At 70.1% G+C, this 23,542-nt stretch overlaps 1 protein-coding gene across 6 annotated transcripts; it reads right to left on the reverse strand.

The window, feature by feature from the left end:
- Window positions 1-387: 387 nt before the first annotated feature.
- On the reverse strand, window positions 388-23,071 carry SEMA6B (semaphorin 6B). 6 transcript variants are annotated; one of them, XM_054805832.1, is made up of 17 exons: window positions 22,974-23,071; window positions 8,395-8,543; window positions 8,022-8,151; window positions 7,679-7,739; window positions 7,533-7,595; window positions 7,066-7,167; window positions 6,806-6,896; window positions 6,604-6,723; window positions 6,412-6,500; window positions 6,088-6,305; window positions 5,846-5,977; window positions 5,407-5,556; window positions 4,368-4,562; window positions 3,001-3,141; window positions 2,640-2,717; window positions 2,377-2,435; window positions 388-2,271 (listed from the first exon to the last, which is right to left on the reverse strand). In XM_054805832.1, exons 2-17 carry the CDS (start codon window positions 8,507-8,509, stop codon window positions 1,289-1,291), a joined length of 2,727 nt encoding a protein of 908 aa, XP_054661807.1. In that variant the 5' UTR covers window positions 8,510-8,543; window positions 22,974-23,071; the 3' UTR covers window positions 388-1,288. The 6 variants fall into 6 exon arrangements, with proteins under 6 accessions (XP_054661807.1, XP_054661805.1, XP_054661810.1 ...); XM_054805830.1 differs by lacking the exon at window positions 22,974-23,071 and adding an exon at window positions 21,768-22,104; XM_054805835.1 differs by lacking the exon at window positions 22,974-23,071 and adding an exon at window positions 19,337-19,443.
- Between the last annotated feature and the right edge of the window lie 471 nt (window positions 23,072-23,542).

Genomic DNA, 23,542 nt, shown 5'->3' on the forward strand with positions numbered 1-23,542 from the left:
GGCCGGCGGCTGCTGCGGGCTGAGCACGGAGAAACTCGTTGCATGGGAGAAGGGGTGGGAGTGGGTGCCCGGGGTGGGGGGGGTACCCGAGGGGGTGAGGATGGGGTGTGGGAGCACAGGGGTGTGGGTGCGTGGTGGGTGGGTGCACGGGGGGGGGGGGTGTGTGCACATGCGAGTGCAGCAGGATGCGCGTGTGCCCGCGGGGGGGGGTGTGAGTGTGCGGAGACGCGCGTGGCGTGCGAGCGGGCTGCGTGTGCGTGCACGGGGACTTCGCACACCGGGGCCCGTGTGTCTCCCCACACCCTGCCGGCAGCACCCCCCTGCCCGGTGCGGCCCCCTGAGGCCGGGGGGTCCCGGGGGGGGCAAGAAGGTGCCGAGACGGCGGCGGGGGAGTCGCCTCCGGTAACGGGCGTTTATTGGGGTCGCGGGGTACAGACCGCGGGCGGCCGCATGCATGGCCGCGGGGAGGGGGGGGACACGCCGCCCGCCGCCCCCCACCCTATTTACAGCCTGCCCCCACCCTGGGGACCCGCCGCCCCTGGGCCGGGCAGGGGGGGCACCGAAAGGGCACCCTTTGCCAGCAGAGAGTGGGTTCGGCGGGGACCCCCCAGCCCCAGCGGTGCCCCCGCTCCCCGGCTGTGCTTTCCAGGAGGAGGGCTCTGGGGGGCAACGGGTGAGCCCCCCCAAACTGGCATTGGGCAGGGGTGGACCCCAGGCCGGGGCGGGGGGGGAGCGTGCCCCGTCCCCTGATAACACACACATTTAGGGGCCCCCCACTCCCCCGCACCCCAAACGTTCACTGCGTCCCACCACAACCGACGCAGCCCAGCGGCACCCCCCGGGCCGGGTGTCCCCAGGGTGCTGGCAGCACCCGTAAGCCCCCCCCTTCCACGTGCCGGGGCGCAGCTGCTGGGGCCGAGGGGCAGCGGGGTGGGGGGGCACGGCCCTGCCTCGGCTGTGCCCGTGTCCGTGCATCCATCCTGCTGCCTCCCAGGGATCCCCCTCCCAGGGTGCTGCGGTCCCTGGGTCCAACCTGGGGAGGGGACGGGATGGACAGACCCCCCCTCCCCCCCGGGCCAAAGCAGCCGGAGCGCGGGGCACTGCCCCACGCCGACCGGGGACACCCCCAAACCCTACCCGGGGGGGGGGGGCCACCCAGGGGGTGCCTGTCCCCACTCCCACCCGTGCCGCATCTCGCCCCCTGCCCGCAGCTCCTGCCCGGCCGCCCCTCCCTGGCCCCAGGGGACCCCGTCGGTGCCCTGCCGGGGGACACGCGCACGGTGGGACCCTATTTTCCCGAGGGAGTCCGCTCCACGCCGTAGCGCAGGAGGTGGTGCAGGTCCGTCAGCGCCCGCGGGGGCCCGGTGCCGGGTGCCCGGGGTGCCGTGCCATGTCGCCTGTAACCGCCCGCCGGGGCATCGCCGCTGTTGAACGTGTGGTTCCTCTTGAGGTGGGCACCGGGGTGGCCCGTGCCGTTGTTGGCGTTGAAGTTCAGCTGCTCGGGGTGCCAGGGCGGCCCCTCGGTAAAGTCTCCCCCCTCCCCGCCAGGTGCCGAAACCACCCGTCGGCGATCGGGGCTGGGGTGCGGCGTGCCGGTGAAGTCACCGTAGGAGCTGCGGGGCGGGCGGCGCGCACCGGCCGGTGGGTGCTGCCAGGTGCGGGGACCCTCCTGGGGGTCCCGAGCCCAATGGCCGTCGCCCGAGGAGTCGCTGAGTTCGGCCTCCAGCTCCTGATCCACCAGGATGGCGTGGCAGGAGAGGGGGATGCCGCGAGCCGAGCGGCCGGAGCCGGCGTGCAGCCGACTGGCGGCGGTAGTGCCGGATCCACCGGGGTCCCGCAACGCGGCGTTGATGATGTTGTGACTCTGCTCCCAGGTGCAGTTTTGGAGGGTGCCGGGGCAGCGTTTCTGCTGCAACGGGGTCTGCTCCGGCGTGGGCAGGACCCCCGAGTCCAGGTCGTGTTGGGTGACCTTCCCCAACTCCTTGGGCCAACCGTTGGGCATGAGCGGGGCCAGCAAGGCGCCGGGTTGCCCGCCGCGTGCCCGCCGCTCGCCCATCCGGCTAACGCTCACCACCGACTCGCTGTGCGCCAGGATGGTCTCCTTGTCCTTGCGGCGTGCCAGCTCCTTGCGGTCCCGGTGGCCGATGAACCAGCAGACGCTGAAGCCGGAGATGACGGCGCCGATGACGAAGGCGGCTACGGAGGAGATCACCAACAGGTTCACCGATACCAGCCCGTCCGGCTCGTCCACGAAGCTCTCCGTCACCAGCCCTGCGTGATGGCAGGGGACGCCGCGCGTCAGGGGACGGCCACGGCGAGCTGCCGGCGGTGCCGCCGCCGCCGCGTCCCCGAGCCCCGTCCCCGCCCCGCGCTCACCCTCGCACTCGCCCAGGTGGGACGTGCTGCTGCCGGCGATGTCCTGCTCGAAGGCCGCCCTGGGGGGGGACAAATCGGGGCGGGGGGGGTCAGCCGGTCCCAAATAGCCTGGCAGAGGGCTCCCGGCTTGCTTCAGCAAGCAATGAGTTTGCTGGGTCTCAGCGGTAGGGGGGCTTGCAGGAGCTCTTCGGGGAGCCCCTGAGACCCCGCTGTCCCCCTCCCGTGTCCCCCAGTGTCCCCCTCCCCGGGCCTGGCAGCGTTACCTGGGGCTGGGCTCCAGGAAGACGCAGGAGCCCTCGGGCGTCCAGCCGCAGTAGGGGTCCCGGCTCCCGAGGCAGTTCCTGGCGGGGAGCAGAGACGTCAGGATCAGCCCTGACGGGGGGGGGGACACGACACACACGACACCCCAGACCCCCGCGAGGGACCCCGACCCCGCACCACGCCGTGCCTCAGTTTCCCCTGGCCGTGCTCCCAGCCGTGCCGAGCTCTTCCCAGCCGGATCGCGGCGCAGGGCAAATTCCTGGGATGCGAAGGTAACCCCTCCCCGCTCCCCGCGTGCTCCCCCCCGCCCCGCCGCAGCGAGCCCTGCCCACCCCGGGGGGCAGCTGAGACCGGCGCACTCACTTCATGCACCCCGAGTGCTGCTGGCAGCGAGCCACGGGCACCCTGGCCACGCACGGGGGAAAGGCCAGCAGCAGGGACCCCGCCGCCTTGTCCAGCTCCAGCCCCAGGAGCCGCCGCTCGTCCTCCGTGTCCCGGCCACACCTGGGGACGGGGCAGAGCTCAGCGTGGTCCCGGCCCTGCTCCACACCTGCCCGCCATGGAGCTGGTCCCAGCGTAGGCTGGTCCGGAGGGGGGGGCATCTCTCCTGTTCCCCCCACCCCATTCACCCATCCATCCCTTATATCCCTCTGACCCATCCCCTCCAACCATCCCTCGACTCACCTGCCCACCCATCCATCCACCCACCCATCCATCCACCCACCCAACCATCCATCCACCCAACCATCCACCCAACCACTCACCCGCACATCCATCCATCCATCCATCCATCCACTTACCCAGCCATCCACCCACCCACCCAACCATCCATCCACCCACCCATGCATCCATGCATCCATCCATCCATTCATCCATCCATCCATCCACCCACCCATGCATCCATCCATCCATCCGTCCATCCATCCATCCGTCCATCCATCCACTTACCCAGCCATCCACCCACCCACCCAACCATCCATCCACCCACCCACCCAACCATCCATCCACCCAACCACTCACCCACCCATCCATCCGTCCACTTACCCAGCCATCCACCCACCCACCCACCCATGCATCCATCCATCCATCCATCCATCCATCCATCCATCCATCCATCCACCCACCCATGCATCCATCCATCCATCCATCCATCCATCCACCCACCCATGCATCCATCCATCCATCCATCCATCCATCCACCCACCCATGCATCCATCCATCCATCCATCCATCCACCCACCCATGCATCCACCCATCCATCCATCCACTTACCCAGCCATCCACCCACCCATGCATCCATGCATCCATCCATCCATCCATCCATCCATCCATCCATCCACCCACCCATGCATCCATCCATCCGTCCGTCCATCCATCCATCCATCCATCCGTCCATCCGTCCATCCATCCACCCACCCACCCGTCCATCCATCCACTTACCCAGCCATCCACCCACCCAACCATCCACCCAACCACTCACCCACACATCCCTCCATCCATCCACCCACCCATCCATCCATGCATCCATCCACCCATCCATCCATCCATCCATCCACCCACCCAACCATCCACCCATCCATCCATCCATCCACCCACCCACCCGTCCATCCATCCATCCATCCATCCATCCATCCATCCATCCATCCACTTACCCAGCCATCCACCCACCCACCCACACTTCTGACCACCCCACCCACCCCTCTCCTCCCTCCTGACACCCCAGCACCCACCTCCCGGGGTGGTAGGTCTCAAACTCCTCCAGGAAGACGCTCTGGCTGCCGGGGGGGGCGGGTGCGGGGCTGGTGCTGGCGTTGGGCTGGATGAGGAACTTGAGGATGGTGCCCGTGCTGGAGCCCAGGAAGACCACGGTGTGGTTGCCCCACGGCCCCGCTGCGTTGTCCACCACAATCTTGCGGAGCTGGTACCTGCACGGTGTGAGCGGAGCAGGACGTTGGGGCGTGCGGGAGCTCACGTGTCCCCGGGGTGGGGAAACTGAGGCAGGGTGGGGGGATGGACAGGCTGCGGCTGGCCCGGAGCGGGGAGTCCTCAGGGAGCACGAGGGGCCGTGCAGATCCCAAATGGAAAGTGGTCCAGATCCCAGCCAGGACCCACACGACTCATCCCGGATCCCACTCAGGCTCCTGCCCACATTCTGCCTGGATCCAGCCGGGATTCCACCCCGACCCCAGCCGGGACCCAGCTCAGATCCCACCAAGGAACCAGCCCAGATCTCCCCAGTCCCTCGTCAGGATCCTGGCTGGTGCCCAGCTCCAGGTTCCCAGCCCCAGCCTCACGGCCCCAGCCCCGTGTCCCCAGCCCCGTGTCCCCAGCCCCGTGTCCCCAGCCCCGTGTCCCCGTCCCGTGTCCCCAGCCCCGTAGCCCCAGCCCCGTGTCCCCAGCCCCATGTCCCCGTCCCCAGCCCCGTGTCCCCAGCCCCATGTCCCCGTCCCCAGCCCCGTGTCCCCAGTCCCAGCCCCATGTCCCCAGCCCTGCGTGTGCCCTGGCTGCCCTGCCGGCAGGAAGCCGTGGCCCCGAGAGCGCCGCTTGATTAATTCCCCATCAAGCAGCAATTAAGGCAGATTTAATTAGGACGAGACAATCTCGACTGCAAAGTTTATGAGATTTATCAGGTCTCCCAGTGCTCTCCTGGTGCTGGCACGCACGTGCAAGGGTGGCGTGAGAGGCTCCAGCCAGCACCCGCCAGCACCCACCAGCACCCACCAGCACCCCCAGCCTTCCCCGGGCCGGATCCTGCGCCGGGGCACTCACCGGCTCATGGTGCGGAGGATCCAGGGCGCGTTGCCCAGGGACGGCACCGCCTCGTCCATCAGCGGGTGCGTCTTGACGAAGTTGAGGATCTCGTCGGGGAAGGCGCTGGAGGAGTTGTAGCGCATCCCCGGGGACGCGCAGCACCCGGGCCTGCGCCCGCGGCATGGCTCAGCGTCCCCACGGCCACGCTGGTCCTGTCCCCATCCCTGTCCCCATCCCTGTCCCCATCCCAGCTGGTGCTGGCCCTGGCCGTCACCGTTCTTGTCCCCATCCCGTTCCCGACCCCATCCTCTCTACCCTTCCGGCCGCTATCAGCCCCGGCTGTCCCTCTCCCCGTCCCTGTGCCTGTCCCCATCGTCAGCCCCGTCCCCACCACCCTCCCTGCAGGTCCCAGCCCTGGCCATCCCCGTCGTCCCCGTCCCCACGGCGCGTCGCTCACCGGGGCTTCGGCACCATGTCCTCGGGCACGGGCGTCCAGATGGACTCGGGCGACTTCTGCTCCCGGAAACGTCCCTCGAAGACGGCGGCCACTTGGGTCATGTCGAAGGCGCAGACAGCCGAGCCGGGGATGCTGGGGGGACGTGGGCATGGGGTGAACACCTCAACCTGGCCCCCGTGTCCCACCCCGCAGGGGTCCCAGCCCAGCCCCGGGGGTCTCGGCGGGGCACAAGAGGCTCCGACCTGTTGGCAGGCGTGGAGAAGACGGCCAGCACCACGGGGCGCCCGTCCAGCTCCAGGATGTCCGTCACGGCTTGGATGACGTTGAAGTAGAAGTGTGAATCGCCCGGCACGGAGCAGTTGAGCCGGGCCTTGAGGAAGGATGTCCACTGCTTCTCCAGCACCCGCTGCGAGCCCCCCATGTCGTTCTTGCACACCCGGGCCACCCGGGACACCACCACCTACGGGACGGACCCCCATCGCCATCTGGTACCCAACGCCGATGAGCGTCCCCTCGTCCCCGTCCCCGCTCTGGGGGTCTCAGGCCACCGCGGGGACGTCTCCCACCTTCTCCAGGTAGTTGAACTCCATGGCGATCTCCCGGAAGAAGAAGTAGACGTGGCTCCTCCATTCCACCGCGTGTACAAAGTAGGGCTCTGCGGGGACAGTGGCGGGGTCAGGGATGTCCCAGGACGGTGTCAGAGGGGACGGGGACCGGTGCCGCGCGGCACGCGGCGGGCACCACACCACGGGAGGCACCTTTGAACCATTTGGAGTCGTGTTTGACCGTGCGGAGGGTCGGGCTGTCCCCCAGGCTGCGGTAGATGACGGCGTCAATGGCCAGGAAATCCGTCACCGTGGCGGTGAAGAGCATCCCCCCTGCGCGGGAGAGGGGCGTCAGCCCGGCGCGGGGCGGGCGACGGCGGGCAGAGCGCCCGGCGCGGTGCCGGCGGTGACCCACCTGTGAAGAGGGCCACGTTGGCGTGCTTGGGGTCGTAGGGACAGCGGGCCATGCCGCTGATGTTGTCCCCGACGGGCTCCAGCGTGTCCATCTGCAGCGACGAGATGGGGCCGTGAGCGACGGATGCCACGTGGGCAGCGGGGTCCGCGCTGCCTCGGCGGCGCAGGCAGGAACATCCCCTGCCCGCAGAGCCGGTCACCCGGATGGGGTGGGTGACACGTGGGGTCCCAGGCGTCCCCGTCCCGGCGCGGGCGACTCACGCTGTAGTTGGCGCAGATGGGGTTGAAGGCGTTGGTGCCGCAGACGAAGAGCAGGCTCTCGTTCCGCACCAGCAGCACCTTGACGAAGTTACGGCACTCTGCCTGCGCCGGCGAGAGGGGACCGTCACCCCTCGGCACCGGCAGCCCCCCCCACCCCAGCCCTGGGCGCTCCCACCCAGGTCCCCATCGCCTTGGGGGGCGTTTGCACCCCGAAATGGCATTTACGGGACCTGGAAATTGGATTTCTGGCAGACGCTGGGGCTGCGCCTGCTCCGCTCCACGGGCCCGAAGTAATTAATTGCAAACCCAATTATCCAAGCGGCCAATAAATCACGGATGTACGACGGCCGGCAGGGAGCGGGGAGGCGGAGGGGGACACCGGGGGACACAGGGGGTGGCAGAGGGTGCTCGGTCCCTGTCTGGGGGGGGGTCTCGTGGGGTGCGGACACCCCTGCCCCCCCCCGTACCTCGTGTTTCCCCTTCATCCGGCAGATGCTGATGTCGTGCTGGTTCGAGCGCCACGTCAGCTTCTGCGGGGGGAGAAAACCCAGCGTGGGGCCGGGGAGAAGCCGGCAGCCCCCCCCATACCCCCCCCCGGCACCCCGGCACTTACCCGGTGGTAGCGCATCTCGCCAGCGCCGGCGGGCTCCAGGCTCACGCGGTAGACGTTGTCCCTGGGGAGGGGGACACGGGTGTCACCACCCTGCCGCGATGCTTGGGGGGCACACGAGGCGCGCTGGGGGGGCTGCGGGACCCACCATACCCCCCCCCCCGAGGGAGATGCGGGGTGCTGGGGCGGGCGATGAGCATCGCCGGGGCAGGGACAGCCCCGCTGGAGCCCCCCAAGGTGCCCGAGCTGCAGATTTTGGGGTGCCCCGGGCAGGGAGTGGGTTGGGGTGGGTGTGGGGTGCCCACCCCCGGGGTGGGGGGGGGCTTTAGGGTGCCGCAGTTCAGACCTGTCCCCGATGAAGAGGGTCCGGTTGACCTTGAGGATGCGCTGGATGTTGAGGCGCTGGGTCCCCCCACCCTCGGGGCCGGCCGGGCGGCTCGTCCCGTGGCCCACGAAGACGGCGTAGTGCTTCACGTCTGGGGGGGCAGGACATCGCGGGGGGGGGGGGGTCACACGCTGCTGGGGCACCCCCACCCACCCCTGTTCCCCCAGCCAGGGCGACCACCCTCACCCAGCCCTGCCCGTGGGTGCCCCCCTCCTGCCTGCACCCCAAAACCCCATCCCCTCCCCTTGCCCAGATGGGGGGGGGTGTGTGTGTCCCCCTCGCGCATCGATGCAGCACCCTGACCCCCACCCTGCACCCCTGGGTGGGCACTCACAGTCCTCGGGGGCCACGGTGATGGGGCCGGGCTCCTCGGGGAAGGTGCCGCGCGCCGTCCTCTCCGCCGCGAGCAGGAGCAGCAGGACGAGGGGGACGCGGGGGGGCGGCCCCATGGTGTCCCCCGACACGGGTGGGCACCCACCGCACCTGCAGGCACGGGAAGAGGTGTGGGGGGGGACAGCACCCACCCGGACGCCGGGGTTCCCTCCGCATCGCGTGCCACCGACCCCCCCCCCCACCCCCCGCACCCCAAACCCGTCACCGGCGGGGGGGTCCGGGGGGGTCTCGGGGGGCAGGTTGGGGGGGGGTGTCAGCGGCGAGTGGCCGGCACGGGACGGGGCCGGGGCTGGCGAGAGGGAAGCGAATCCTTCCCCGGCTGAAGAATTTCAAATATGCTGGGAAAAGCGGCCCCCGCGCCCCCGCCGAGCTGCCCCCAGCGCCTGCGCGGCTCCGCACTGGGGTTACTGGGCCCAAACTGGGGCTTTACCAGCTGCTCGCCGCCACCAAGCCACGGCGGCACGGCAGGGCTGGGGACACGGTGACACCGAGGGACCCAGGGAGACTCTTCCCCCATCCAAAATGCCATCGGGACGGCTCGGAAAATCCCGGGGGGACACGTCGGAGCGCCCCGTGCCGTGGGACCCCCGCCGTCGGACGGCCCCACCGCCACCGTCCCCCCCCCCGGCACCTTCACCGTCCTGCCGCCCGTCCCCGTGGGGCAGTGGGGACAGGGGTAGGGCTGGTAATTAGCAGCCAGGCGGTGATTTAATTGATCATCAATTCCATGGGAGCAGGGAGCGGGTTTGATCGAACCGTCGCCCTCCCGCCGCCGCGTCCCCTGCGGGGAGCCGGGGAGGGGGGGGTGACATTGCGCGGGGTTGGGGGTCACGGTGCCTGGACGCCGGGTGATGCCAGCGGGGACGCTCGACCTCGTCCCCTCCGCGGTGTCACCGGCCCCGGGTAGGATGTGACCCCCGTGGGACCCGACCCTGGTGCCACGGCCCCCGGGGACGACTGACCCCGTCCCCGCGGTCTCACGGACCCCAGGGACACCCCCCCCGTCCCTGCGGTGTCACGGACCCCGGGGGGGGGCTGTGCCTCAGTTTCCCCACCCGCCTAAGGAGCAAACGGCACTGCCCCCCGTGAACTCGGCAATCGCCAACGCCGGAGGTTCGGTGTTACCGACGAGTTCGTGCAGAGGAGCGGGATGGCGGCGCGGAGTTTTTCACCAAAACAGAGGGAACCGAGCTGGTTTTGGCACAGGCAGCTGCCGGTTCGGCGCCTGCCGCACGCTGCCCCTGGCCTGGCATCGCCGGTGCCGATTTGCCGGGGGTGCCAAACCAGCCAGGACGGGCCCAGCCCCCGGGTGCCAGCCTGGAAATTCCCCTTTTTTAATCTGGGTTTTGTGCCTGAGCTGTTTCATAAAAGCCATGAACAATTTAATTGCTGTAATTAAAGCCGCAGAGGCTTTTATCGCCTGAGCTGAATTAGGGGGCTCCCCCAATGCCCCCCCCCCCCCAGCTTTCACTTTTGGGGCTGCCGGGGGCTCCTCGCCCAGCCTCGTTACCCAAATGAGCCGTCCCGTTTGGGTAACGACGTCCCCGCACCGTACCCCACCCCGCGCACGCACCGGCCGACACCGGCAGCACCCCAAAAATCACCAAATTTAAACGTCCCCGTGGGGTCCCCAGGCACCGGAGGGAGTGGGGACCCCAAAACGCAGCCCAAGGGGAGGGCTCGGTGTATATCAGCCACCCGAGAATCCACCCGCGCCGGGTGGGATTTGGGGGTGCAGGGAGGTCGCGTCGCAGCTTTGGGTGCCTGAAACCCCAAGTGGGGGCTCCGGTGTCACCGTCCCCCCCCAGCCTGCGTGGTGACAGCGAGCGGGCGCGGGGTAACCGGAGCCTCCGGCGACATAAATGCCTGCGATTGTGCGGGCAAAGAAAAGGCAGCGGGGAGGAGGGGGCCTGGGGGGGGGGGGGGGGAGAGGGGCACGGCGGGGGGACGGGTGACAAACAGGGATCCATTCACAGCGGTGCCAGAGGGGACGGTCACCGCGCTGGTCCCCAACACGGCTGCGGGGAAACTGAGGCAGCGGGTGCGGGTGGGGACGGGGTGGCCGTGCCGGGGATGTGCTGGTGGTCCGGTGGGAGGGGAGTGGGGGGGTGTGGGGGGGTCGCCAGCCCGGGTGTCTCTGGCACCGAGCGGCTGAGCAGCCTCAGACACGTCCCTTGTCCTCGCCCCTGCTCCGTGCCTCAGTTTCCCCGTGTCGAAGCACGCTTAGCCCTCGCCCTCTGCACGCAAAGCCTGGGGGGGAGGCAGTCACTCGCCCTGTCCTCCCCCCCCAGCATCTCCCTGACCCCCAACACAGGGTGCTGGGCAGGAAGCGGGCGCAGCCCCCCCAGTTTTGACCCCCCCCCATGCCATAAGCTGACAAAGGGGGACTGCAGCGATCCCCAAGCACAGTGGGCTCCAGGTGACCCCAAAGAGGGGGCTGCCAGCCCCCCCCCCCCACCTGCCACCCCATTCCCCTCCCTGGGGCATCGGGACGTGGCTCCCGCCCCCCCCCACCCCCCCGCCGCCCCCCGCTCTGCCCACCTGAGCTCTGCCGGCCGCCTCCGCCGCTGGCCCTACGGCACGGCCACCGCTGGCCCCACCGCTGGCCCCACTGCTCGCAGGGGGGGGCCCCGCCGCCTCGGCCCCATAGCTGGGGGGCAGCGTGCGTGTGTGTCCCCCCCAGGACACCCCGACGGCGCTGGGGGCTCCGGCGTCTGGAAAGCGGCTCAGCTGTCACGTAACCCCCCCCCCCCACCCAGGGACCCCCAGGGGAGGGGGGGCCCGTGCCCCCCACCCGCGCCAGGTGGGAAGGTAGGGCTGATGTCACCGTAACCGGAGCCACCCCCCACCCCCCCACCCGCAGCTGTCACCGCAGCCGGGGACCCGGCGGGGGGGGGGCTGCCCATGGGACACCCCGAGCTGCACCCCCGCATCCCCCCCAAAAAACCTCCCGGGAAAAGCGGGGACACCCCGGTGACACCCCCGAGCCACGGTGGGGACAGAGGCACCGGGGGGGGGGTGTGTGTTTGTGTCCCCCCCCACCCCGTATCCTCACCGGCCATCGCCGCACCCGGAGCTGATCCCGGCTCGTTCCCGTGGGATCCGTTAGAAAGGCACCGGGAAACGGGGGGGACACCGGGAAACGGGGGGGACACACATGCCCTGAAATCCCTTAAAATACAGCTTTTTTTTTGGGGGGGGGGGGGACAGCGGCAGCCCATCACGACCAGCCACAGGCCCTAATTAATCGGGGTTCGTCAGGAGGCATCTGACGAGGGGTGCATTATTCACCCCCCCGGGCGGGGGGGCACGGTTTTACCTCGGTACCCAAATCCCTTTTCCCAGGGCTGATGCCGGATTTGATTTGCTGTTTGGGGTAATTTCCTTTAGAAAGTACCCAGCGCCAATAAGCGATCAGCAATTAGATATGCTAATGAGGCACTTAGAAACAGCATTAAGGAAAATGCTCCCCCCCACACCCACCAGCCCCCCCCCCCCAAAATGTGGCACCCGGTCCCCAGAGCATCCCTTGCTCGGCGGGGTCACGGGGGGGGGGGCACCCCCTCATTGCCACAGAGGGGGTTTGGGGGTCACCACCAGTACCCCCCCCAAAAAAAAAAAAAAAAAAAAAATTGCCCTGGGGACACCCCCCACCCCCAAACCCAGCTGCTGCCGCCGCCGGGGCTGGGGGGGCTCAGCGCCCCCCCGGGTTTCCGTTCCGAGGCCGGTTCAGATGGCAGCGCCAGGAAGCAGCTGTCCCCACGGCAGGGACGGAGCAAATGTCACCCCGGCCACCTGGCACCGCGGGCTGGCCCTGGCCCCCCCCCGCGCCCCCCCCCCCCCGCCAAGCGGCACCTCCCGGGGGGGGCTGCAGGCCGTTAGCACCCCCAGAGCTGAGGGGGTGCCAAGAGGATGGGGGGAGACCCCGGCTGGGGGAGTCCCCACGTGGGTGACAGGGACAGGGTGGGGGACACCGGCGGTGGGGGGGGGGGAGCACACAGCACCCACCATTTCCCTTGGCGCTTCCGTGGCCCAGCCAGCGGCTCAAATGTCCCCCCCGGGCCTCCCGCTCCGGTTACCGGCTCCGCTTACAGCTGCCGTTTATAGCCCCCGTCCCCGTCCCCTCCCCAGCACCCGTGACCCCCCGGGGTGGGGACCCAGGCGTCCGGGCCCCCCAGGACATCCCCGAGCACCAAGGGGGTCTGACCCCCCCCCGACACGGGCTCCGGGCACGGTGGGGACCCCACGGTCGCTTTGGGTGGCTTTGTCCCTGCACCCGTCACCCGCCGCGGGCGCACGGGGGGTGACACGAGCGGCTGGGTGCTGTCAGCACCTTCGATACCTGCTGGGTGACACCCATGGGTGCTGGGTGCCCCCAGCACGTCCCTTCCACCACGCCAGGGCAGTGCTGGTGGCCGGCCAGAGCCGCATGCTAATTTGCATATTAAATACCTATTCATCTGCATATTAAGGATGGCTGCCTGTCGAGGAGGCATCACGCTTCATGCCAACATAAACCCCGCGGAGGGGACAGTGGGGGTGGCAGGCAGGGTGCTGTGTGCCCCCCCAGGCACATGGACCCTCCTGTCCTGCTGCCCCCCGCCCATGTCCCTCCTGTCCCCCCGAGACTGTCACCCCCCTCGTCCCCAAAGACACTCACCCCTCTCGTCCTCCCGGTCTCCTGTGCCCCCCCCAGGGGTTCTGCACCCTCGCCGGGTCCCCTCGGGCCGCCAAGCCTCACCCCGGCACCCCACTTCAGCACCCGCATGGCCCCGGGGCCGCACCGGCCGTGGGCGGCCGCAGACAGGTCCCGCTGGCAGGAGCAGGTCTGGCCGCTCTGAGTCACCGCTTCCGGCCTCGTGCCTCAGTTTCCCCTAGGTATGGGATGGGGGAACCCCCTGCTCCCACCCTGAGCCTGGCCACCACTCCTGGGAGCCCCCAGCCAAAGCCCTGCCTTCCCTGTGCACCCCAGGGTGCCCCAGCCCCAGGGACCCCAGCCCCAGGGTGCCCCATCCCCAGGGTGCCCATCCCCAGGGTGCCCAGCCCCAGGGATCCCAGCCCCAGGGATCCCAGCCCCAGGGTGCCCCAGCCCCAGGGTGCCCCATCCCCAGGGATCCCAGCCCCAGGGTGCCCCATCCCCAGGGTGCCCCATCCCCAGGGATCCCAGCCCCAGGGTGCCCAGCCCCAGGGTGCCCATCCCCAGGGATCCCAGCCCCAGGGATCCCAGCCCCAGGGTGCCCAGCCCCAGGGTGCCCCATCCCCAGGGTGCCCAGCCCCAGGGTGCCCAGCCCCAGGGATCCCAGCCCCAGGGATCCCAGCCCCAGGGATCCCAGCCCCAGGGTGCCCAGCCCCAGGGTGCCCAGCCCCAGGGATCCCAGCCCCAGGGTCCCCAGCCCCAGGGTGCCCCAGCCCCAGGGATCCCAGCCCCAGGGTGCCCCATCCCCAGGGTGCCCCATCCCCAGGGATCCCAGCCCCAGGGTGCCCCATCCCCAGGGTGCCCCATCCCCAGGGATCCCAGCCCCAGGGATCCCAGCCCCAGGGTGCCCCATCCCCAGGGATCCCAGCCCCAGGGTGCCCAGCCCCAGGGTGCCCCATCCCCAGGGATCCCATCCCCAGGGTGCCCAACCCCAAGGATCCCATCCCCAGGGACCCCATCCCCAGGGACCCCATCCCCAGGGATCCCATCCCCAGGGATCCCAGCCCCAGGGATCCCAGCCCCAGGGTGCCCCATCCCCGGGGATCCCAGCCCGGAGCGGGCAGAGGGACACGCAGCTTCTGGTTCAACCCCAACAGCCAAACCCAGCTCCACACGGGAGACCCTACAATAACAATCCGCCCTGTTTCCACCCAGCTCCAACCAGGAACCCCACAATAACACGCGAGGGCCCGGAGCCCCATCGTTACCCGGGCGGGAAGTTGCCGTACACACCCGCACCGCTCCGAAACAACCCCAGCCCAACCCCAATCCTGAAAAAAAGCAACCCTACAATAACAACCCCCCAGATCCCAGCGGCGGGGGAGAGCCAGAGGAGGTGCCGGGAGCCAGCGCTCGGCCCCTCAGCCTGCTCATTTTTTTAAGCCTTAATAAAGTTTAGGTGTTGGCTTTGGTGCTTTCATCTCCATTTCGGTTCCCCCCCCTCTCCCGGCACCGCCTGCCCGCGGCTGCTCTGCTCCGGCCGGGAAATTGGGGCTTTTAGCCGCTCCAAGCCCGGGAGCCGGCGCCTCCAGTTGGGATGGCTGTGCTTCAAAACACAAAGTTAAATAGGATGAAATATCCACTCGGGCAAACAGCGTGGCGAGGGGCGCGGGGCGCGGGTGAGCGCTGGGGGGTTGCGGTGCTGGGGTCCCCGCTGCGTCACCATCCCCAGCATCACGCTGTGCCCGGGGCGACGGTGGCCCCGGAGCTGCCACCCGGAGCGCGTTCCCACCGGGGGGGCACCCGTTCTGCGGACCCCCCCTCTCTCCTCCGAGCCACCCGTCTCCTGGGGACACCAAGGGACGGGGGCACCCTTGGGGATGGGAGCCGCGGCCACCCCTGGCAAACCCGCTCCCGGCAGAGCCGGCGTGCCAGGCTGCCGGTGCCGGGCACGGACCACGCACGGGAGCCCAGCCTTCGCCTGGCTGCCTCCTCCTCCTCCTCCTCGCAGCGAGGCTGCAGGCTCACGGGTGTGACCCGGCTCCATCCCGCAGGGGTCCGACTCCTGCGATGGCCCAGGGACAGATGGGGGCCACGGGGGGTGACACCCAAACCGCCCAGCACCCCGGCATGGGGGCACCCTGAGCCCCCACTGGGCTGCGGGACGCACCGGAGCCGGGCTAGCGTGGGCGCTGGCGCTGCTGGGGCACGGGGTGGCATGTGGGATGCGGGATGTGGAGTGGGATGTGGGGTGGGATGGAGGGTGGGATGGGATGCAGGATGTGGAGTGGGATGCGGGATGGGATGGAGGGTGGGATGCGGGATGGGATGCAGGATGTGGAATGGGATGCGGGGTGGGATGCGGGATGTGGAATGGGATGCGGGATGGGATGCGGGATGTGGGATGGGATGTGGAGTGGGATGGAGGGTGGGATGTGGGATGGGATGCGGGATGTGGAATGGGATGCAGGGTGGGATGCAGGGTGGGATGCGGGATGTGGAATGGGATGCGGGGTGGGATGCGGGATGCGGGATGGGATGCGGGATGCAGGGTGGGATGCGGGATGCAGGGTGGGATGCGGGATGTGGAATGGGATGCGGGGTGGGATGCGGGATGCGGGATGGGATGCAGGATGCAGGATGGGATGCGGGATGCAGGGTGGGATGCGGGATGCAGGGTGGGATGCGGGATGCAGGGTGGGATGCGGGATGCGTGGTGGGATGCAGGACGCAGGGTGGGACGTGGGGTGGGATACGGGATGCAGGATAGGATGCGGAGCAGGATGCAGGCTGGGATACAGGATGCTGGCTGGGATGCAGGCTAGGGTGCGGGATGCAGGACGGGATGCGGGACGCCAGCGGCGGCGCGGAACAAAGGGCCATTGTTTGCGGGCGCGCGCCCAGCCCCGCTGCCTCGGCGCTCGCCGCCTCGCCGGAACGTCAGGTGTTTCCTCGCTGCCCTCGAAACGGCTCCGTGTCCTCCCGCCAGCCCGGCCCCGGCCCCCTCCCCGCCGCCACCACGTGCTCCCGGCCACCGGCGCCGCAAAGCTTACGGCAGGACGGGCGACAAAGGTCCCCGGGTGTCATCTGCGCGCGGGTGTGCGCGCGCGCCACGTGTCAAGTGCGTGTGCAGGCGTCGGTGTGCGCAGCGGGTGTCACGTGTGTGTGTCAGTGTGCGTGCACCGGCCGTCTTGCGTGTGCGGGTGTCAGCAGAGGCGCTGGCCGGCATGCGTGTGCAGGTACGTGTGCGCTGTGTGTCACACGTGCGGAGGTGTTGGTGTGCGCACTGGCTGGCACACGTGTCTGGCAGATGTGCGTGCCGGTGTGTGTGCAACGTGTCGTGTGCGTGCAGGTGTCAACACGTGCATGGGCCGTTATGAGCGTGCAGCACACGTCATGCCTGTGCAAGCGCTGGTGTGCGCGCCGGCCGTCACACGCGTGCAGGTGTCTGTGCACCGTCTGTCATGCACGTGAGGGGTGTGCAGGGACGGGCACGCACAGGAGCGGTGCGGAGTGTGCGCACACAGGCCGTGTGTGTGTGTGCGTGCGCATGGGCTGTGCGCACGGGGCTGCTGTGCACGCGCGGGGCTACGCACGCGCCTGTGCACGGAGCTGGCGTATGCGTGCACGCGTGTGCACAGGGCCGTCACGTGCACACGTGGTGCACGCAAGCAGCGGGGGCAGTGCGACACACCCCACGTGTGCCCCCCAGCTCGAGCGGGGTGTGCGGGGGGGTGTGGGAGCAGAGCACCCCCGCACCGGGGAGGCCGCTGGCGCCCGGCCGGGCAGGATCGGGCCCCGGGCCGTGCTCCCGGGCTATTCCCAGCGCTGACCTCACGCCGCGCCGGCTCGCTCCCCGACAGGTGACCCGCAGGACGGGGCGCAGCGGGTGCTGGGGCAGCTGCCGGGGATATTTGCAGCTCAACGCTCCCTACCTGCCGCCCCGGGCAGGATCCGGCCCCGTGCGGGGCGAGGACGGATCCCCGCTCCCAAATCGCCGCCTTAACGCTTCCTCGATTGCGGCGCCTCATCCCGACGTCGCGGGCGGGAGATGACGGATGGGGCTGACGGTAAGAGCCACGTTCCCAGCGCCCAGCCCGCGGCCGGATCCCATCCTGCAGGTCCCCAGCGACTGCACCGTCGCACGCCGTCCCCCGCTCCGTGCCTCAGTTTCCCCGCCCGATGCCCAAACGCCCCACGGACGTTCACAGCCCGGCATCGTCCGCAGCCGCCGCTCCCCCCGGGCCACCGCGCGTCACCCCCCCCAGCCCCGGATCCAGCCGGCACCGAACCCGGCACCGAGCTCGGCCGCGGCACTGCCGGGTTCGGTGAGATTATCCCGGCGGGCGGGATTCCATAGGGAAGAGCCGGGGATTAGCCACGGTGCATCGGCACGCCGCCGCTGCCACAACCACGGCCGGCCTTGTTGCCGGCGGACCGAACTGGGCTGAACTGGGAGGAACTGGGACTGAGGTGTGACTGCCAAGCCCCGGGGCTGGGGTCTCCCGGGACCCCCTCTGGGGAGCGGTGGCTTCGCCAGCCGCCGTTTAATTAACCGGCTGCCAGGAACCGGCACAAAGAGATGAGAGGGATCTTCACCCCCCACCCCCTTTTTTTTTTTTTTTTTTTTTTTTTTAAAATTGACGAAATTGTGATTAAATCGGGAGTAAAACCCTGCTAGCACGAGGCAGCCCCGCTGGGGTCTCCTCCACGCCAGACGATAGCTCGTCCTCTCCCTCCCGCCGCCGCGAAGGGAACCGAAACCTCCACCACCCTTTTCGGGGGACGCGACCGAAGCCCGAAGGTCCCCGGGGATGAGCCGGGGTTGGGGGGGGTGTGGGGTGGGGGGGGGTGTCCCCGGGTCCCCTCTGCGGGCGGGCTGGGTGCCGCCAGGGATCCGGCAGCATCCTCTCGGGTCCCACGCTCCGGCAGCCGCCTCCATCTCCATCCCGGGCACGGAGGGACGGGGAGACCCCAGAGCCCCCCCCCCGGGATGCAGCACCCACGACGGCGGCAGCGATCGGGCGCAAACGCGTTAAGCGGGCGCAGCGCAGACGGAACCGGGCTCGCTCTTGGGTTTCTTTACTACCGTTTATGTTGCCGAAGGCGTGCCGGATGCCACCGCGCCGGCACCGCCGTGAAACCATCCCGCCCGGGCCGGTGGAAAACCGCTCACGCGGCGCAGCGAGAGGTGCTGGCACCGGGAAAGGCAGCGGTCCGCAGCCGGCAGGAAAAGCTCACCGAAGGCGACGCCGGGAAACGGGTACGGCTGGAGCAGCCCCGGCGCGGGAGCTTCACCGAGGGGCCGGCGCAGCTCAACCCACTGAAAAATTAAATCGCATCCAAACTGGCAGGTTTAATTAAAAATATTCGAGCTTGTCTAGGGATACAAACCGCGTCCGGCACTGCAGCAGGGATCTGCATCCAGCTCCGGTACCCGGCGAGCATCGCGCCGGCACGGGCCTCGTGGCCGGGCTGAGCCCTCCCAGAGCTGCTACGGCGGGGAGGGAAGGGCCCTCCCGGGAGCCACTGGTTTAACTGGGAGCCCAACCATGGCGTGGCGTGTGCAGAGCAAGCTGCAAGGGATGCCGGCTCCGAGGGCCGAGGGGGCGTGCGAGGGGGACGGTGACACCAAGCCCCGCGTGTCACCACCCTGCCCCGTGACTTCGGGCTCCCGGCGGGGCTCGGGGAGCCGCAGAGGCACCGAAAACCTCCCGGTTTTGGGAGAGCACCGGGAACCCCCCGCGGCCGGGGACAGCTCTGCCACGGGGAGCGGCACAGCCACACGCGTGCACACGCGTGCTCACGCGTGCGCGGCCACCTCCGGCCCGCTGCGGTCACCTGGGCAGCGCAGCCCAGTTTGCCGGGGGTTGAATTTGGCGATTTCCCTTTGTTTATGGGAACGGCAGCGAAACCGGTTCGGGAAGCGGCTCCCGGGGGGGGGAAGGAGCCGTCTCCCCCGCAGTCGAAACACCAGCAGCACCGTCGCCGCTGGCGGGGCTCAGCTGCCCCCCAGCACCCTCAGAGCCCGAATCCGACCCCCCCAAGGGAGCACCTCCAGCCTCCCCCATGCACAAAACCTTCCCCCCCCCCACCCACCCACTCCGCGCCGCAGCCACGTGCCCCGGTGACAGCGGTGACCCAATTCCCGTGTCACCCCGGGGATGCTGCAAAAGGGGCATCGCCGCCTGCGCTCGCCTCAGCGCCCGCCTGGATCCGGCCCCCAGCACCCAGCGGGGACACGCACCTGCAGACACCACCCCATGTCTCGGGGTGAGGGGGGGACACACACACACACACGCCGTGCTGCCAGGGTCCTGGCACCCAGGGCCGGATCCTGCACCGCCTGGCTGTGCGCAGAGCCGGGAGCTGCCCTCTAGTGTCACCAGTTCAGGTCCTAAATTGTGGCTAAAACTGCCGGGGGGGGGCACAGAGGGGGCCCCCTCCCAGCCAACGCACCCCTTCCCCGTGGCCGTCTCAGCAGGATGGGACGGGGGGCTCAGCCATCCCCCCCCAGTGCATCCCCAGAGCAGGATCCGGCCCCGCTGGGGCACCCCCAGGGCCAACGCGGAGCTGAAGAGATTGGGGTGGAGATGGGGGGGGGGCGGGGGAATGGGTGCCACATGTGCCACCACGGTCCCCACCTCTCCCAGGCGTTGGGGACAAGCAGAGGTGGGTGCCCCGAGGGGGGACCACTCGTGGCAGGTCCCCCCCCTCGCTCCCCGGGGTGGTTGGGTGCAGCACCCAGCACCGGGGGGAGAGGGGGCTCCTGGCTGCACACCCCAACGCTCACGGCCTCAGGGGAAACTGAGGCACGGCAGGAGGCAGCGCTCAGCCAAGGTCACCCCGAGCCGATAGCACAGCCCCGCGGCCCCCCCCCACTCCCCTGGGGGGTGCTGGGCCCCCCCCAAGGCCTCCCACTCTCTCCTGCCCTGTGGGGGGGCCGGAGGGGGCGGCTGGGGTATGTGGGGGCTTGGGGGGGGCACAGTACCCCGACTGCTCTGGGTTGTGTGGGTGCAAGGGAGGCCGGGGCTGGGGGGGCCGGGGGGTGCCCGAGGCACCCTGTGGTAAGGGTGACAGGGCAGGATTCGGGTCAGGCTCGGCACCCCCCACCCCATGTTATTTTAGGGTTACCCTCCCCCCGCCAAATCCGCAGACGGTACGACGGTGTTGAGCCCTAAAAGGGGGGACAGGGCCCCCCCAGCCCCACAGATGTTGCCTGCATGGGGCTCCCCGGCCCTGGCCTGATGCTGGGGGGGTGCCAGCCCCCCCCCCCTTCTGCCAGGTGTCACCCCCCATCCCTTGTCCCCACCAAGTTACAGCTCCAGCGAGATGGAGCCAGGCACCCCCCCAATTTGTGGGGGCTCTGCCTACCCCCCCAGCCCTGCAGGGTTATCTGGGGGGGGCCCTATCACCAACCCCCCCCACCCCAGGCTGAGCCCTCGCCGCTCTCCTCTGCCCTTTTTGGGGCTGCATTGGCTGGGCCCCCCCATTTCAGCCCCTCCAGCCCCCCAGCCCAGCAGAGGTGGCACGGGAGGGGGCACACACGAGCCCCCCCTTTTCCTGCCCCCCCCCCCCAAACAACAAGCCCTGGCTGCTTCCCAAAGAGGCGGCGGAGGCAAAACGGAGCCCGATGAAACAGGGACACCCCCCCCCCCCCATCTCCATCCTCCCAGCTCGGGGGGGCCCCCCCCAGCCCCTCAGCATCTCGCACCCATCACCGTGTGCCAGGGCTGGGGGGGGGGGGGTCGGGGTGCCGGCCCGGGGTGCTGATGGGTGGGATGGGGGCGTGGGAGGGGAAGGGGGGTGGGACTGGGTGCTGGGTGGAGGAGATGGGGGGGGGCGGGTGCGGGATTGAGGTGCTGGGGGGGCTTAAGGGTGCGGGGGGGGGGACACCGGGGTGCTGGGCTGGAGAGAGGGATGTGGGATTGGGGTGCTGGGGGCTGATGGGGGTGCGGGATCGGGGTGCGGGGGGAAAGCCACGGTGCTGGGGGGGTTACCAAGGTGCTGGGGGGGGGGGGGACACGTCGTAGTGCTGGTGGGGCGGACAAGGGTGCTGGGGAGGGCATGGGGGTGCGGGATCAGGGTGCGGGGAGGGTCTCTGGGGTGCCGGGGGTGGGCTGGGGGTGCAGGATCCGCGTGCCGGGAGGCTCGCCAGGGTGCCGGGGTGGGCCGGGGGTGCGGGGGGTGCCCAGGGTGCCGGAGGGGGCTGCAGGGGGAGGATTGGGGTGCCGGGGGGGACCCCCCAGGAGTGCTGGGGTGGGGATGGGGATGCAGGATGGAGTGCTGGGGGGGGGGGGGGGCGCGGTGCCGGGGGGGGCCGCAGGGTGCAGGGATGGGGAGCAGAGAGGTGCGGGCTGGGGGTGCTGGGGGTACCGGGGGGTGCGGGGGGGCCCCTCCAGCCCGTGACCCTTCAAGGTTCCGCCCGCTCCGCCCGGAGAGCCGCTAACAAAAGCGCCGCTTCCCAATGCAGCAGCGGGCGGCAGCGGGAGGGGGAGGGCTGGGGGGGGGGGGGCACCCCCCTTTCCTCCATCCCCTCCCCCCCCCGCGGCTCCCCCGGGAGGGGGCAACCGATGGAGCTGGGGGGGGGGAAGGGATAAACCGGGGGACGACGCCGACACCGGCCCGGACCGCATCGCCGGGGGGGTGGGGGGGGGGGGCACCGGCCGCTCTCTTACCTCGCCGTCCCGGTGGGGGGGTGCGGGGTGTCCGGGGCTCCGCGCACCTGCGCTCGGCTCGGCTCGGCCCGGCCCCGCGCCGCCGCGGCGGGAGGCACCGGGGCACCGGAGCCCGGGCGGGGCGGGGCGGGGCCGCGGGCGGCGCGGGGGGGGGCCGCGGCCGGAGCCGGAGCCGGAGCCGGAGCTGGGCCCGCCCGGTGGCTGCGGCTGCACCGGGGCCGCTCCGGCAACAGCGGCGCTGGAGGAACCGCCGCCGCCACCGCCGCTCCCGGAGCGGCTGCGCCCCCCGCCCTGCCCCCGCCCCGGGGAGGCGGCCCGGCCCGGCCCGGCCTCGGGGCCCCCCCGCCCCCGGCGCGGAGAGGAGGGGCGAGGCGGGGGGAGCCGTCCCCGCCTGCCTCAGCACCCCCCCGCCCGCCCGCCCCCGGCAAAAGGGAACCCCCCCCCCTCCCCCCGCCCCCTCCCTGGCACGGGCAGGGGGTGGGACCGATCCCCCCCCCCCCCCCAATTTCCCCCCATCCCTGGCACGGAGAGGCGGTAGGACCCCGTCCCCCCACCCTGCCTCAGCCCCGTACCCCCCCCCCCCCCGGCAAGGGGGCTCCCCCGCTTTGCTGCCGAGCACATCCCTGCCCCCCTGCCTCAGTTTCCCCCTGCGAGAGGGCTCCCCCCCACCCCCGGGCCTCCTTTCCCTTCCCGGCACCGGAGAGGTGGCACCCCCAGCCCCCCAGCCCCCTGCCTCAGTTTCCCCTCGCCCAAGGGGCTTCTCCCCCCCCCTTCCCCTCCCTGGCACCGCCAGCCAGCGCGACCCCCGCAGCCCTGCCTCAGTTTCCCCTCGCACGGAGGGCTCAGAGCCGCTCTGTGCCCCACGGGTGCTGCCTGACCACAGCAAGGGGAAGCCAAACCTCCCCACCCCAGGGTGCAGGGGATGCCAGGGTGGGTGCCTGGGCGGGCACACCAGGGTTTGGGGCTGGCACATGGAGGGGGGCCAGCGCGGCGAGAAGGTGCATTTGCTTTCACCGCTTCAACGCTTTACCACCGTCCCCCCCCGCCATCTGCTTCGCCAGCCCATTTTAGCTGAACTTTCCCTGAAAAAAACCAAATCGGGGTAGTCAGAAATAAACCGTTTGCCCCCCTCCCCGATGCTCAGGATGGGAAATCTCAGCTCAGCCCCCCAAGGTGCCAGCGTGCACCGCGGGCAATGCCACCGACCTGCGGCATCGGTGTCACGGCTCTGCAGCCGGTGGCCTTTCTGGAGAAGCAGAGCACGGATCCCGCAGAGCTGCCGGGGCTGGGGCAGCACATCCCCTACCCGGCTCGGTGTCATCGGTGCACTGAGCTCTGCCCAGTGCTCAGCCTGCCCTGGCAAGCAGGAGGTTTCTCACGCCTCTCGTGATTCACCTCTTCCCGTCTCTCCTCCGGTCCCTCCCGGTCCCCGGGGTGGAGAAGGGTGCAGCCACCCCCGGGAAGGGGGGGGGACGACACTGGGCTGCCAGTTCCGGAAGGGGGGGTCTCCAGGGGAAGGAAACCGCAGCCGTGGCTCAGCGCCTGAGTCACCGTCCCCACGGGGACACCGCCAAGCCCCTTGACCTATTCACACACGCTCCCAGCCCTCAGCTCCCCACGCTGGCCAAACTGGGGCTAATTAAAGCCAATTAACACTCCTCCGAATTAATTCCTCCCCAGTTCCTGTGCCTCCTCCAAGCATCACCGAGATGCTTTTCGCTGAACACCGCCGACATCCCGCGGCACCCAAATATCCCGTGGCACCCCAGCATCCC

This window comes from Grus americana, chromosome 28 (assembly GCF_028858705.1).
Source record: "Grus americana isolate bGruAme1 chromosome 28, bGruAme1.mat, whole genome shotgun sequence".
Taxonomy (NCBI): Eukaryota; Metazoa; Chordata; class Aves; order Gruiformes; family Gruidae; genus Grus; species Grus americana.